The sequence below is a fragment of the Barbus barbus genome (genome assembly GCF_936440315.1).
Source record: "Barbus barbus genome assembly, chromosome: 13".
NCBI classification, from domain to species: Eukaryota; Metazoa; Chordata; class Actinopteri; order Cypriniformes; family Cyprinidae; genus Barbus; species Barbus barbus.
Window position 1 is genome coordinate 5007990 of NC_136741.1, and position 14064 is coordinate 5022053.

At 38.4% G+C, this 14064-nt stretch overlaps 1 protein-coding gene across 1 annotated transcript; it reads right to left on the reverse strand.

The window, feature by feature from the left end:
- Positions 1 to 6287: 6287 nt before the first annotated feature.
- On the reverse strand, positions 6288 to 10602 carry LOC306879331 (claudin-10-like). The gene is made up of 5 exons (XM_079432175.1): positions 10129 to 10602; positions 8529 to 8690; positions 8374 to 8455; positions 7837 to 7950; positions 6288 to 7034 (listed from the first exon to the last, which is right to left on the reverse strand). The coding sequence occupies exons 1-5, from the start codon at positions 10358 to 10360 to the stop codon at positions 6671 to 6673; spliced, it is 954 nt and encodes a 317-aa protein (XP_079288301.1). The 5' UTR covers positions 10361 to 10602; the 3' UTR covers positions 6288 to 6670.
- Between the last annotated feature and the right edge of the window lie 3462 nt (positions 10603 to 14064).

Genomic DNA, 14064 nt, shown 5'->3' on the forward strand with positions numbered 1-14064 from the left:
AAAGTAAGTGAAACTGCACATTTTAGTATTTAGTATAGTTTTGATATTTGGAAATATAATATTTTTTTTCAGTTATGATTTTGTAAAGAGCTATTGTCATGTTTTGTTCTTTTTTGTTCTTTTTAAATATTGACATTAATTTTATATTAATTTATTTTTATTTCAGTTTTAGTTTATTTATATCCAGTTAGTAAGTTTAGTAATCATTTCAGCTATTGTCAAGGCAGCATTTCTGTTTTTCATTAACTTTTACATCTAGTAAGTATATTTAATTTTATTTCATCTTCAATTAACAATTTTTTTTAGTTAAGTTAACATAATATACTATATATTAAACTAAATGTTTTAGAGTTAACAATAATAAAACCCTGTTGTTCAAATTAGAAAATGGAAAGCAGTTGCCAAGAAATTTGTCAATATGGCTCTAATGATAATAAGACCCCTAGACCTCCCTATACTTGCATTGCACAGACAAATAAAATTAAATTGTTAAAGAAATTAAAGTTGAGTTAATGTAGTTAGACTTTTACAACATGAAAGTTTTAAATCCTCCAGGTCAGTGGTTCACAACTCTGCTAGTTCCAGGGTGTAATGGAGTTGAGGCGGAAGCCGAAGTAGAATCCATGTGCAGGGTTTATTAAACAGTTCCACAAATCCAAACTCAGTGTCAGCAAGGTAAGTGAGGTCAGTACACAAGGAGGCAGTCCAAACAGGCAAAAGTGCAATCCAAAAGAGAAGTCAAGAGAAACAGGAAAACCGGTTATACACAGGAGAACTAGACAGTGATACTAACGCTTGGTAAGGCAGGGTAAACTGGCAATACTTCGCAAAGATGCAATGTGGTGGCCAGGTAAACATGGCCACCAAACAGCAAGTAACTGCAGAGGAAGAGCTCACAGTCAAAACTCAGGCGAGAGCTCCCTCTGCTGGCGTGGTGTTACAGAACGCCACCCCCTCTAGGAGCGACTCCTGGCGCTCTACGTGGACGTCCCTGTGGTCATGGAGCTGGATGGTCGGGCCTGGCTCGATGAAATTCACATTCAGGTCCAGAATGTCAGAAGCAGGTATCCATGATCTCTCCTCTGGTCCGTAGCCCTCCCAAACCACCAAGTATTGAAGCCGACCCCCTCTACGCCTTGAGTCCAGCAACAGATTCACCCTATAAGCTGGCGATCCGTCAATGGGTGGCGTCGGAAGTGGTGGCTCTTGGGACTAAGCGTTGGGGTCGGCATTCGGGTGGACCGATTTGAGGAGCGAGACATGAAAAAATGGAGAGATGCGGTAGTTAGCAGGAAGCTCAAGCTGATATGTGACCTCATTTATTTGTTTTAAAATTTTGAATGGGCCAACATACCTTGGGCTGAGCTTCCTGCTCAGCAGACGTAGCTTGATGTCCCTGGTGGAGAGCCAGACCCTTTGTCCCGGTTGGTAGCGAGGATGTGGACGCCTTCTTTGGTTGGCCTGGAGTTCTTGTACTCGTACAGCTCTTTGAAGATGAACATGAGCGCTGTCCCACACCCTCTCGCTACAACGTATCCAGTCATCAACTGCTGGAACAGATGAGGGTTCGCCAGACCATGGGAACAAAGGGGGTTGATATCCGAGCACACGTTCAAAGGGGGTGAGTCCTGTACAGGTATGAGTGAGGGAATTCTGAGCGTATTCCGCCCATGGTAGGAATTCCTCCCACCGGTTTTGTTCCCGGCTGCAGTAAGATCTCAAGTATCTACTGATCTCCTGGTTCAATCTCTCAACTTGATCTCCGATCTCCTGGTTCAATCTCTCAGTCAACTTGACTGAGGATTATATCCTGACGTCAAACTCACGTTAATGTTCAATTGTCGACAGAAGGCTTTCCATACCTGGGAAGTGAACGGAGTTCCTCGATCAGAAACAATGTCTTCGGGTAAACCATAGATTCGGAAGACCTGATGAAATAACACTTGAGCTGTCTCCATGGCAGTGGGTAAGCCCTTGAGGGGAATGAGGAGAATCTTGACAATGATGACCAGACTTGGAGAATCTGTCAATGATGACCAGAATGGTTGTGAAATATTTGGAGGGGGGCAGATCAGTCACAAAGTCAATTGACAGATGGGACCATGGATGTTGAGGCTGCAGCAGACCAGATGGAAGTTCCTTTGGGGTCTTAGACTGTGCACAAATTTGACAAACCTTCACGTAATCGGTTATCTCTCTATTCATTGCTGGCCACCAGAAAGCATTGTGGATCAATTTGATGGTACGAGAGATACCTGGATGGCCTGAGTTGATGGATGTATGGACCCATTGCATGACCCACTGTCGTAGTACCTGGGGAACATATTGCTTGTTGGGTGGGCACCCGGCAGGTGGAGGATCTTGTTGAGTGGTCCTTTGAATTTCCTCCATGATGTCCCAGTTTACAGGGGCAATAATGACTGAGGGAGGCAAGATAGGTTCTGGTGAATGTTCTTGGAAGGGAGGATCATGGTGCCTGGAGAGGGCATCTGCTTTACTATTCTTGCTTCCTGGATGATATGTGACAGTAAACTGGAATCTTGAGAAGAAGAATGACCATCTGGCCTGACGTGGATTTAGTCTTTTGGCACTTTTTACATACTCAAGGTTTTTGTGATCTGTGACAACCTGAAACGGATAACTGGCTCCCTCCAGCCAATGTCTCCACTCCTCTATTGCAGCTTTCATGGACAGTAACTCCTTGTTACCAACATCATAGTTCCTCTCAGCAGAAGTAAGTTTACTTGAAAAGAAAGCACGTGGATACAACTTAGCTGGTTGGCCATGACGTTGTGAGAGTACTCCCCCAATTCCGCAGTCTGAAGCATCCACCTCCAGTACAAATGGCAGGTTAGGGTGTTTCAAGATAGGGGCCGAAGTGAAGCTTGATTTGAGTTTTGTGAAAGCGGCGGTGGCTTCGTTTGACAATCTCAACTTGGATGGTTTCCCCTTCAGGAGAGACGTCAACGGTGATGCAATCATGCTGTAGTTTCTGATGAAACGGCGATAGAAGTTCGCAAAACCTAGAAATCGTTGAAGTTCCTTAATTGTTGATGGCTGAGGCCACTCCGTAACTGCCTGAATCTTGGAATTATCCATCTCGCCTCCATGATGTGATATCCTAAGAAAGTGGTGTGCTGTACATAGAATTCACATTTCTCTGCTTTCACAAAGAGCTGGTGTTCTTGAAGACGAGAGAGGATGGTTCGAACATTTCAATGTGTTCATCTTCAGACTTGGAATATATAAGGATGTCGTCACTGGTTCAATATGTCCCTGAAGATTTCATTCATAAATGACTGGAACACAGCTGGGGCGTTGGCTAGCCCAATCGGCATCACCAAGTACTCATAGTGACCTCCCGTGGTGAGAAAAGCTGTATTCCACTCTTCCCCTTCTTTGATGCGAATGAGATTATAAGCACTCCTCAAGTCTAGCTTGGTGTAAATCTTAGCCTCTCGAAGCTGTTCTAATGAGGCAGGAACAAGTGGAAGAGGATAGCGGAATTTTACAGTAACATTGTTGAGACCTCTGTAATCAATGCAATCGTAGACCTCCATCCTTCTTCTCAACGAAGAAGAACCCCGCTGCTGCTGGAGAGGTAGAGGGCCTAATAAAACAAGGTTCAAAGCCTGTTCAATGTAATCTTCCATAGCCTTGGATTCATGGTGTGCTAGTGGATATACCTTACTCTTGGGTGGCATGGCATTGGGCAGAAGATCGATGGTGCAATCCCAGGGACGGTGAGGTGGGAGCTGTGAAGCTTTGCTCTTGCTGAACACATCTGAAAAGTCCTGATAGTAGGCAGGGATTTTAAAACTGGAGGCAGGAGCTGGATCTTCAGCAGATGTTGCGAGACATGGTTGAGGCATATTGACAGGCATGCAATGGTTTCGACAAAATTCAGACCAGTGAGTCAATTCTCCAAGATTCCAGGATAATACAGGATCGTGAGTGGATAGCCAGGGGTATCTTAGGATGATTTCATATCGGGGTGAATCAATGATATAGAAAGAAATGCTTTCTCTGTGGAAGAATCCAATCTGTAACTGAGCAGTTGCAGTTTGTCTGGTAAGACCTCCCTCAACGGGTTTATTGTTGACATTGGTGACGCAAATAGTGGGCACACAAGTTAGTGTGGTTAAACTGTACTTCTTGACGATATCCTTGTTGATCAGATTCAAGGCGGCACCGGAGTCAATCAACGCTTTCAAAGTAATGGGACCGTCTTTAGTAGTTAGCCGAACAGGAATGAGAAATGACTTTGAGATTGGTAGAGAGAATTGATCAACACTCACCCGGCTGGTAGCAGAGACGGACCTCCAGGCTTTGTGTGGGCACTCGACGTTACCGTGGCCTGTTTCACCACAATAGTAGCACAGATTCTGTTGGCGGCGTCAAGTTCTCTCCTCATCAGATAAATGAGCATAATTTATTTGCATGGGCTCTTGGTGATCAGAGGGTGCAGTGAGGGAAAAAAAATGGCTGTCGAGTGGATTTTCTCTTGGGTGTGTTTCTCAGCAAATTATCAATTTTGATGGCCATGGTGATGAATGCAGAAAATTTTAAGTCCTCACCCTTGCAGGCTAACTCAGCCTGAAGCTCCAAATTTAAACTCTGTTTGAACACAGCCTTCAATGACACATCATTCCATCCACTTTGAGCAGCAAGAGTTCTAAATTCAATGGCAAAATCTGCAGCCGTGCGGTTCCCTTGTGACATGTGAAGCAATTGCGTAGAAATATCCTTGCCCCCCTCAGGATATTCAAATACTTCAATAAGTTGTTGTAACAGATACTTAAAAGACAATCGAAATTGTGAATCCATCTACTAAAACCGCTGAAGCCTATTCAATCGCTTTGCCAGATAACAAAGACATAAGGAACGTGCATTTACTTCCCTCAGAAGAAAACTGATCTCTTTGGCTTTCCGCATAGATACGGACTTGACGAATAAACCACCGACATTGTCCTGCTGAACCATCAAACTTATCTGGCAACGCCAGTCTTACCGTTGATGTGGAGGGTGAAGGAAGTGATTGAATGTAGTGGGTTAAATGGTCGTTTGCGGATTGCAGTTTGTTGAGTTGTTCCTGGTAATTTTGCAACAACTCGCTCTGATAAGCGAAAGCTGCTAGGAGCTGAGAAACCTCCGCTGGATTCATTGGTGGCGAAGTATTCTGTAATGGAGTTGAGGCGGAAGCCGAAGTAGAATCCATATGCAGGGTTTATTAAACAGTTCCACAAATCCAAACTCAGTGTCAGCAAGGCAAGAGGTGAGGTCAATACACAAGGAGGAAGTCCAAACAGGCAAAAGTGCAATCCAAAAGAGAAATCAAGAGAAACAGGAAAACCGGTCATACACAGGAGAACTAGACAGTGATACAAATGCTTGGTAAAGCAGGGTAAACTGGCAATACTTAGTAAAGATGCAATGTGGTGGCCAGGTAAATATGGCCACCAAACAGGAAGTAACTACAGAGGAAGAGCTCACAGTCAAAACTCAGGCGAGAGCTCCCTCTGCTGGCGTGGTGTTACACAGGGTTGAAAAGTGTTGAAATTTTTATTTTGTTAAATGTATGCAAGAAATAATTACTTAATTTAATTTATAGTTAAATATTGCGTTTAAATACTCAAACAATTAGAAAGTAGAGAAAGTTAGAAGTTTTTTTAGAGAGTATGATTTTCTTTATTGATTTTTTTTAACATACACACGTGGTCAGAATTGTTGGTACCCTTGGTAAATATGATCAAAGAAGGCTGTGGAAATAAATCTGCATTGTTAATCCTTTTGATCTTTTATTTAAACAAATTCACAAAAATCGAACCTTTCGTTGGAGAATAAGGAGAATTATACAAGAAAACTCCTACGCTATTTTGGCAAATGGAGGTTTCAAAAAGTATTGAATAAAAGGGTGCCATTAATTGTGTTCAATGCGTATTAGAGAAAAACATTTATTTTATAATGATATTTCCCCCCATTTTAAATTTGTATTCTCCAATGAAAGCTTAGATTTGTGTGATTTTTTTTAAATAAAAAATCAAAAGGATTAACAATGCACATTTATTTTCACAGCCTTCTTTGATCATATTTACCAAGGGTACCAACAATTCTGACCACGTGTGTATAAGCATATATTTTCAACATTTTCAAATAACATTTCAGAAACCACAAAAGCTTAGCTATAAGTTGCGGATGGAAAATCGACCAAAAAATGAATATTATTATCGGGTTCATATAGACTCACAATCCACAAAAAAATGGAATGTTATATTTCAAATGTTTTTAGTATGTCTTAAAATGTTTTATTGTCATCTTGCATTCTTTCATTTCATCAACTGAACATAAAATTAAATTTTGAAGAAAAATAGATCTGACAAAGCACAGACAGTTGTTCCACATTTATACTCTCAGTTATACAGTTCTGCAGTTATACTCTCTATATCTAATATGCAATCTACTTTTCTCAAAGAATGAATCCATCAATAAATAATCATTTGGAATGACATTTATGCACAAAACGATTCCAGACAGCTCAGTCTCATTTAACAATTTTAATTTCATGTTACAAAAATCTGTGCATTTAAATCCATGATCTGGAGAGGTCATTGAGATTTTCATTGAGTTCATTGTTTTCCATAACCAGGTTCAATAATCCAAGCTCAGTGTCTCAGAGGTAGGAGTTCTTGATGAAGTGATGTGTAGTGGCTCCAGATGGAGAGGATGCTTTCTTGCTGTTTAAATGTGATCTGCTGATCCTTGAGGACTGTGAAGAGCTCACTGATCGTGACACGTATGATTTGATAGAGCCTCTTGATTTATCAGAGCGTTTGGATCTTGAGGGACGTCTAGTTCTTGAGATATGTGTGCTCTTTGATAGCACATTTGACAGAGCTGTTGTTTCAAACTTTGAGGACAGCTCAGATACGACTGATACGTTGGATTTTGTGGAGAGTTCAGATATGATGGAAACATTTGTGTGAGAGGAACGCAAGGCATTGCTCTCCACGACAGGAACGTTGAGAACTGGTGCGCTGAGGAGAAACATTTTATGAATTATTTATTGAATGGTTCATACCAAAAGTTTAATTTAATGTCATCCCATACAACAAAAGTCCATACCAAACCACCATAACCCAACCCAGATGGCACACATACATCTGCAAGGTGTCTATTAAAGATTGCTTCATCTGGAAGGCATCTGCTGTGATGTACAAACATCTTTAAGATGTCGGTTTTTCATACATTCTAAATAATAAACATCATAAAGACATTTTCCAAATGTCTATTTGACGTCTGAAAGGATACGTCCTCAGCAAACACTTTAAAAATACATCTTCCAGATGTAAAAACGCACTTCAAATATAGACGTATCTGAGATGTGCGTGTGCTATCAGGGAATGGTTACAGTAGTCTACTGCACTAAATGTGTGTATGCATAAATTTGTGCACAAAATCAATGTACAAAAATTTTCACAAATAATCATGATTCAGCAAATTTAGTACTGAATTTTTGGGGGCATTTACATGACAGTTTTCAACTAAAAAAGAAAACTTTTTAATGCATATTGGCTGTTCATTTACACATCAGCTTTTGAAAATGGGTTCCAAAATGCAAGATTAAAATGAACATTTCTAAGGTGTTGTTCTTGCCATTGAATCTTGTTGGGCTTGTTGTTGAGTGGGATAGAGCTTTGTGTAGTTTCTTCAAAATTCTGCTTTTGGGTTCCATGAAAAAAATGCAGTGCCAGTGTAAAAGAGCAAAGTGTATTTAGCTAACTAAACTATAAATTGCTGTACCAGAAAGTTTCCATGACTCTGACCTTGCACTCTTACCTGCTGTACGTCTGAGACCAGATCTTGCAGACTGAAACTAGGAAGAAAGTCCCTCCGGTGATCTGAAAAGCACATCCGGCCCATCCAAGGAACAAGGGAGTTCCCAAGTCAAATCTGAAACATTGATGCATTTTTGAATGTTAGTCAATGAATAATTAAATATGAGATATATTACAAATACAGCATTTGAAATATTGAGAACATTGTTTTATTTGCACAGTTAATTTTATGGATTCTTTCTATGATCTACACATTGTATGATAAAAGTAGGAAAGATCTTTTCCATCACCAAAGAAAAGGTAATTGCAGCTTATCTCACAATTAGGATTTTTTCATGCATTTCTGAGGGAAAAAATCTGAAATGTGAGATAGAAATTCTTTTTTATTAGAATTCTAGGATCACATCTCACTATTCTGACTTTTATGTTTATGTCTTGCTATTCTGACTTTTTTCTCAGAATTGCAAGTCGCATGCTACCTTTTTAATTTTTTTACTCCATGAAACACCCTTCCATAAAAAAATCTTCATATACTTACTGCAGTCCATCAAATCTGGGGTTGAAATACTCTGCAGAAACATGCTGAGCATAAAGTGCATAACCAGAGGCAGCCAGCATACCTTAGAGAACAGACACAGTAAATGTGCAAGCCTAATTTACAACGGTTCTGCTGTATATTATGAAGACATTTACCACTTGTTATGTGACAGATGCCTCCTGTGAACACGGATCGGTTCTTCTCTTTGTCTTTTCCTCCGATGTAAGTGCATTCCATTCCAACGAGACTCAGGATGAAGGCCAGCACTCCAACAGCCATCCCAGACATGAGCAGAGCCCTCACGATCTGAAGATAACCTGAACATCCAAGATCCAAATGTATTATATCTATATCTATATATATTATGTCTTTCTGTCTGTCCATAGAAAAAAAAATGACATTTTAGTTTCCCCAAAGAATCTTGCAGTGAACAGTGTTTAAAAGAAAAAAAAAATCTTACAATGAAGAACATTTATGAAGAACAATAATCTAAATAACTTTTTAAAAACTATAAATAACCCTTTTTGCAATGCACACTGAACTCTCACACTCCGGGCCTATTTGACCAAATTTTTTTTTTTTTTTTTTTTTTTTTTTATTATTATGTTTTTATTTTATTAATTTAATAGTTGTTTTTTTGTTGTTTTTGTTTTTTGTTGTTTTTTCTTAATCAGAATGGTACGAAACTTGGTAAAGGTTTTGGCACTTGGTATGTGAACACACACACACACACACACACACACACACACACACACAATTATAGACATTTGAAAAGATTAAATGGTCCTGGAAAAAAAGTCACACTTGTACTGCTGGCAGTCAAAAATGACCGCATTGGAAATGAATGGGAAGCAAATTTCTTTTAGTGGAAATACTTGGTACTGCGCCCAACCAAAATCTTTCAGAAAACTTTTTTTTTTATATCAACCTCAACTTTGGAACACAACTAGATTTATGGCTTTGATTTTCATGGAGTTTTAATTTAGTAAAACATGTTTTGGAAAATATATATTTCATATGAAATATTTTTATACTTTTGTCATTATAATATAAACTACTGTAATATTGTTTTTAGTGTCAATTCAACTTTTTAGACTTCAGCAATAATGTCAAGTCTTCTTTAGCTACAAAGCTAAAACATTCAAGATTTACAACAGTTTAAGTACATTTCATTTCCAGTTCTATGCTCAAATAGTTGGTAAGAGGTAATAAGTGGATAACTATTCCATATCGAGGGGTGAGAACCAGGAGGGCGTAAGTGACATTTCACCAACTTAACAGGAGAGACAAAACAAAAATGTTACCATAGTTTGATCTGACTTTGTGTACTGATTCAATTGTTTATAATACAAATTTGTACACTCATGGATGACAGTACTTTTTCTAGTAGAAAGAGATCATTAAGAGCTTTCATTTGATGTATATATCTCCATTTCACCAAAAATGTCACTCAATTCTCACCCCTCGATATGTATATATGTATATATACTGTATACATTATATGTATATAATACCATAAATCCCTTAAAAATACTAAATATTAAATAAAAACAGAATCCAACTAAAATATGGTACATTCATTTAATTGAAATTTAAATAAAAATGATAATTATATATATATATATATATATATACACACACACATATGGCATTGATGGTTCCAAGATCCACTTTTAACATCTTTTCTCTTTTCTCTTTATTTAGCAAATAAAAAAATTGTACATGTACATTCAAAGACTTTAATAATGTCCATACCTTCCACAGACCACAGCACGGGGAAGTCGTAGCAGTTGGATGTAGAAGAGGAGTCTGTGAAGCATGCCCTCCACAGACTGGACCAGTACCAGCCCACCTTTATGACGGAGCTTCCACCTTGCCCTCCGATAGAGGAGATCTTCCAGCCCTCCATGGCCATGGAGCAGGCGACAAAGATCCAGCCCATCATCGCTAACAGGAAGCCCCAGATCTGCATTACACGAATCTTCATCTTTGCTCTGCTCACACTGTTTTCCCCACTTATCTAAACCACCTACCTCACACTTTGTTATTATTTTGTAGTCTTTCTTTTTTATTAAAACTTTGTCATTTCCAGCATCTCTTTCTCTGTCTTCTGCAATCAATATATCAGTTCATGATCCGTTAAACTGTTTCTTCCTAAGAATCTCTTAGCCTGCTCTGCCCGAGACTGGCCACTAAGCTCACTTCTTTTTTGTGCTGATGTGAATCTATGACTCTCCATGTTCCCAGGGCCTTGTCTTTAAGTTTCTGGAGGACAGAGAGAATGCTTACTTCAGTTCTCAGCTCATATTTCATATATAAACATCCCAGTGAGGACATGCTACATGCAGGCCAGCTGTCCAGTTTTAAACTCCTTATTCATCATTATCTGCATTTATTTTTTAACATAACACAGCACAGGGCTTTGTGGAAAAAGTACACTTTAGCACACTTTTAAAAAGTGTATGTATGGAAAAGAAAAAAACTTTAAAAGAATACACTCAGGTGTGAATTGAATCTAATGTTTTCAGACACTTAACTGCATGATTACTGCAATTAAATCAAAATGCCTTATAGTTTAAATTTATATTAAATCCCATTTTTGCCACATTTAAGTAGGAACCAAGTACAACCCGAATTCTGGAAATGTTGGGACATATTTTAAGTTTGAATAAAATAAAAACTAAAACTAAACTCAAAGAATTTCAAATCACATGAGCCAATATTTTATTCACAATGGAACATAGATGACATAACATCTGTGTTTAATAATGTTTAAACTGAGAAATTTTTACAATTTTATGCACAAAATGAGCTCATTTCAAATTTGATGCTTACCATGGTGTAGCATGTTTACCATGGTGTAGCATCTCCTCTTCATTTCAAAACAGTTTGAAGACGTCTGGGCATCGAGGTTATGAGTTTCTGGAGATTTGGTGTTGGAATTTGGTCCCATTCTTGCCTGATATAGGTTTCCAGCTGCTGAAGATTTTGTAGTCGTCTTTGACATATTTTTCATTTAATGATGTGCCAAATGTTCTCTATAGGTGAAAGATCAGGACTGCAGGCAGGCCAATTCATCACCCGGACTCTTCTACTATGAAGCCATGCTGTTGTAATAGCTGCAGTATGTGGTTTTGCAGTATTGCATTGTCCTCCTGAAATCGACAAGGCCTTCCATTAAATACACGTCGTCTGGAGGGGAGCATATGTTGCTCTAAAACCTTTATATACCTTTCAGCATTCATAGTGCCTTCCAAAACATGCAAGCTGCCCATACCATGTGCAATTGCGCACCCCCATACCATCAGAGAAGCTGGCTTTTGAACTGAAACCTGATAACATGCTGGAAGGTCTCCCTCCTCTTTAGCCCAAAGGACACGGTGTCCTTGATTTCCAACAAGAATGTCAAATTTGGACTCATCTGACCAAAGAACACTTTTCCACTTTGAAACAGTCCATTTTAAATGAGCCTTGGCCCACAGGACACGACGGCGCTTCTGGACCATGTTCACATGTGGCTTCCTTTTCGCATAATAGAGCCTTAGATGGCATCCGCAGATGGCACAGCGGATTGTGTTTACCGACAGTGGTTTCTGGAAGTATTCCTGGGCCCATTTAGTAATGTCAATAACAGAATCATGCTGATGAGTCTTTGGCCTTGTCCCTTACGCAGAGAGGTTTCTCCAGTCTCTCTGAATCTTTTGATCATGACATGCACTGTAGATGATAAAGATTTGCAAAGCCTTTGACGTTGAGAAACGTAGTTTTTAAAGTATTCCACAAACTTTTTACGCACTCTTTCACAGATTGGAGAGCCTCTGCCCATCTTTACTTCTGAAAGACTCTGCTTGTCTAAGACATCCCTTTGATAGCTAATCATGTTACAGACCTGATGTCAATTAACTTAATTAGTTGCTAGATATTCTCCCAGCTGAATCTTTTCAAAATGTCTGGCTTTTTCAGCCCTTTGTTGCCCCTGTGCCAACTTTTTTGAGATTTTCAAATTTTAAATGAGCTCATTTAGTGGATAAAAGTGTACAATTTCTCTGTTTAAACATTTGTTATGTTCCCTATGTTCTATTGTGAATAAAATATTGGCTCATGTGATTTGAAAGTCTTTTAGTTTTCATTTTATTCAAATAAAAGAAAAACGTCCAAACATTTCCGGAACTGGGGTTGTAGCTCTTTATATGTAATTTCATAATTATTTCTATTGTATTTAAAATCTGGTTACTGCTGAAAGTAATGACGGATAATCTAAAATATACTTTAATTTAGTTTCTATAGAAACCTGTATATCTTGTGTTTAAATATGTTTGCCATTACACATTTGTAATTAAATGGCAATTTAGTATATTTAAAATATATTAAATTTAAATGTAATATTGAATAACACTACAGTTAACAAATTAATTTGCATGTGCTTTAGAATGTTAAACAGATAAAAAATAAGTGTACTTCTTCAAAGCATGACAACAAATTAAAACATAATGATACTTAAAGTAAAACTTTTAATTTGACATTTTTACAAAGTGCATTATTACAAAGTATGTTACATAGTCATGAAATTATATTATCTGAAAGTACACTTAATGGCCTTTATGTTGCATCTATTATCTGTAAATACAATTTTATAAAATATACCGGTACATTTAAAATTCGAAGTACACTACAAGTGCACATTCAGTACAGTTGAGCGCACTTATTTTTCACTAGAGGGTGCATAGGTTAAATTATGTATTTATAGGTAGCCTACTATTCAGGGCCGTTTTCAAAAGGGCCTTTATTTTTCCAGAAAATAGCCTCAGGGTTCATAACATTATTAATTTCATAAAAGTGTGTGTGTTGGGAGTATGTGCATGTGTGTTCAATGGACTTAATTAAGACTGATATCAGGTGGGTGTGTGTGTATGTGTGTGTGTGTGTGTGTGTGTGTGTGTGTGTGTGTGTGTGCGCATGAGATAATACACTATGTCCCAGAGCTGGCGTTTGATGTTGCGTTTTGAACTTGGGTCAAGTTTAGAAGGTCTTAAAAGACCTTAGAATATAAAGATCAGTGCTTTCCTGATGGTTTTACCTAATGACGCCAAGATGGGTATGTTGAATTATGACTCTGGAAGAGTCTAAACCATTGAATGTCTCTTTAGAAATAGTGTTTCACCTTTAGAAACATTATGTTCTGTGGCAGAGATATTCAAAGATGTCTAAAACAGCACCATGATTCCCTCTGCTGGTCAATTTTGCATTTAATCACTCCTGATGGAGGTTATTGGTCTGTACAAGTTGTTTATTAGTGGTACCAGCTAAATTTGAAATTTGAACAAATCTAAGCCCAAGCATTCTGATTTGGTGCAGAAATTGTCCTTCACTATTTGTGGTACAGACATGAATGATACCTAAAACTGAGTTATTGTTGAGTGTGGATTGAGGAGTGTCATTACTTTTCTGTGAAATCAAACAGGTAAATGGGTGAAAAATGAAGAAGTGAACTGAAGAAGTGACCTAAACACAGAGATCAGAATACAACAAACATAGTAAACAACCATTCGGCAACGCCCTAGAAACCACACAGTAAATTGCCAACAGATGCATGGCAAGGCCCTGGTATTGCAACCATCCAGAACAGCATTGCGACAAGATTTTCACAAAACCAGTGAAGAACATGTCCCAAGTCACATTTAACTCCCAAAT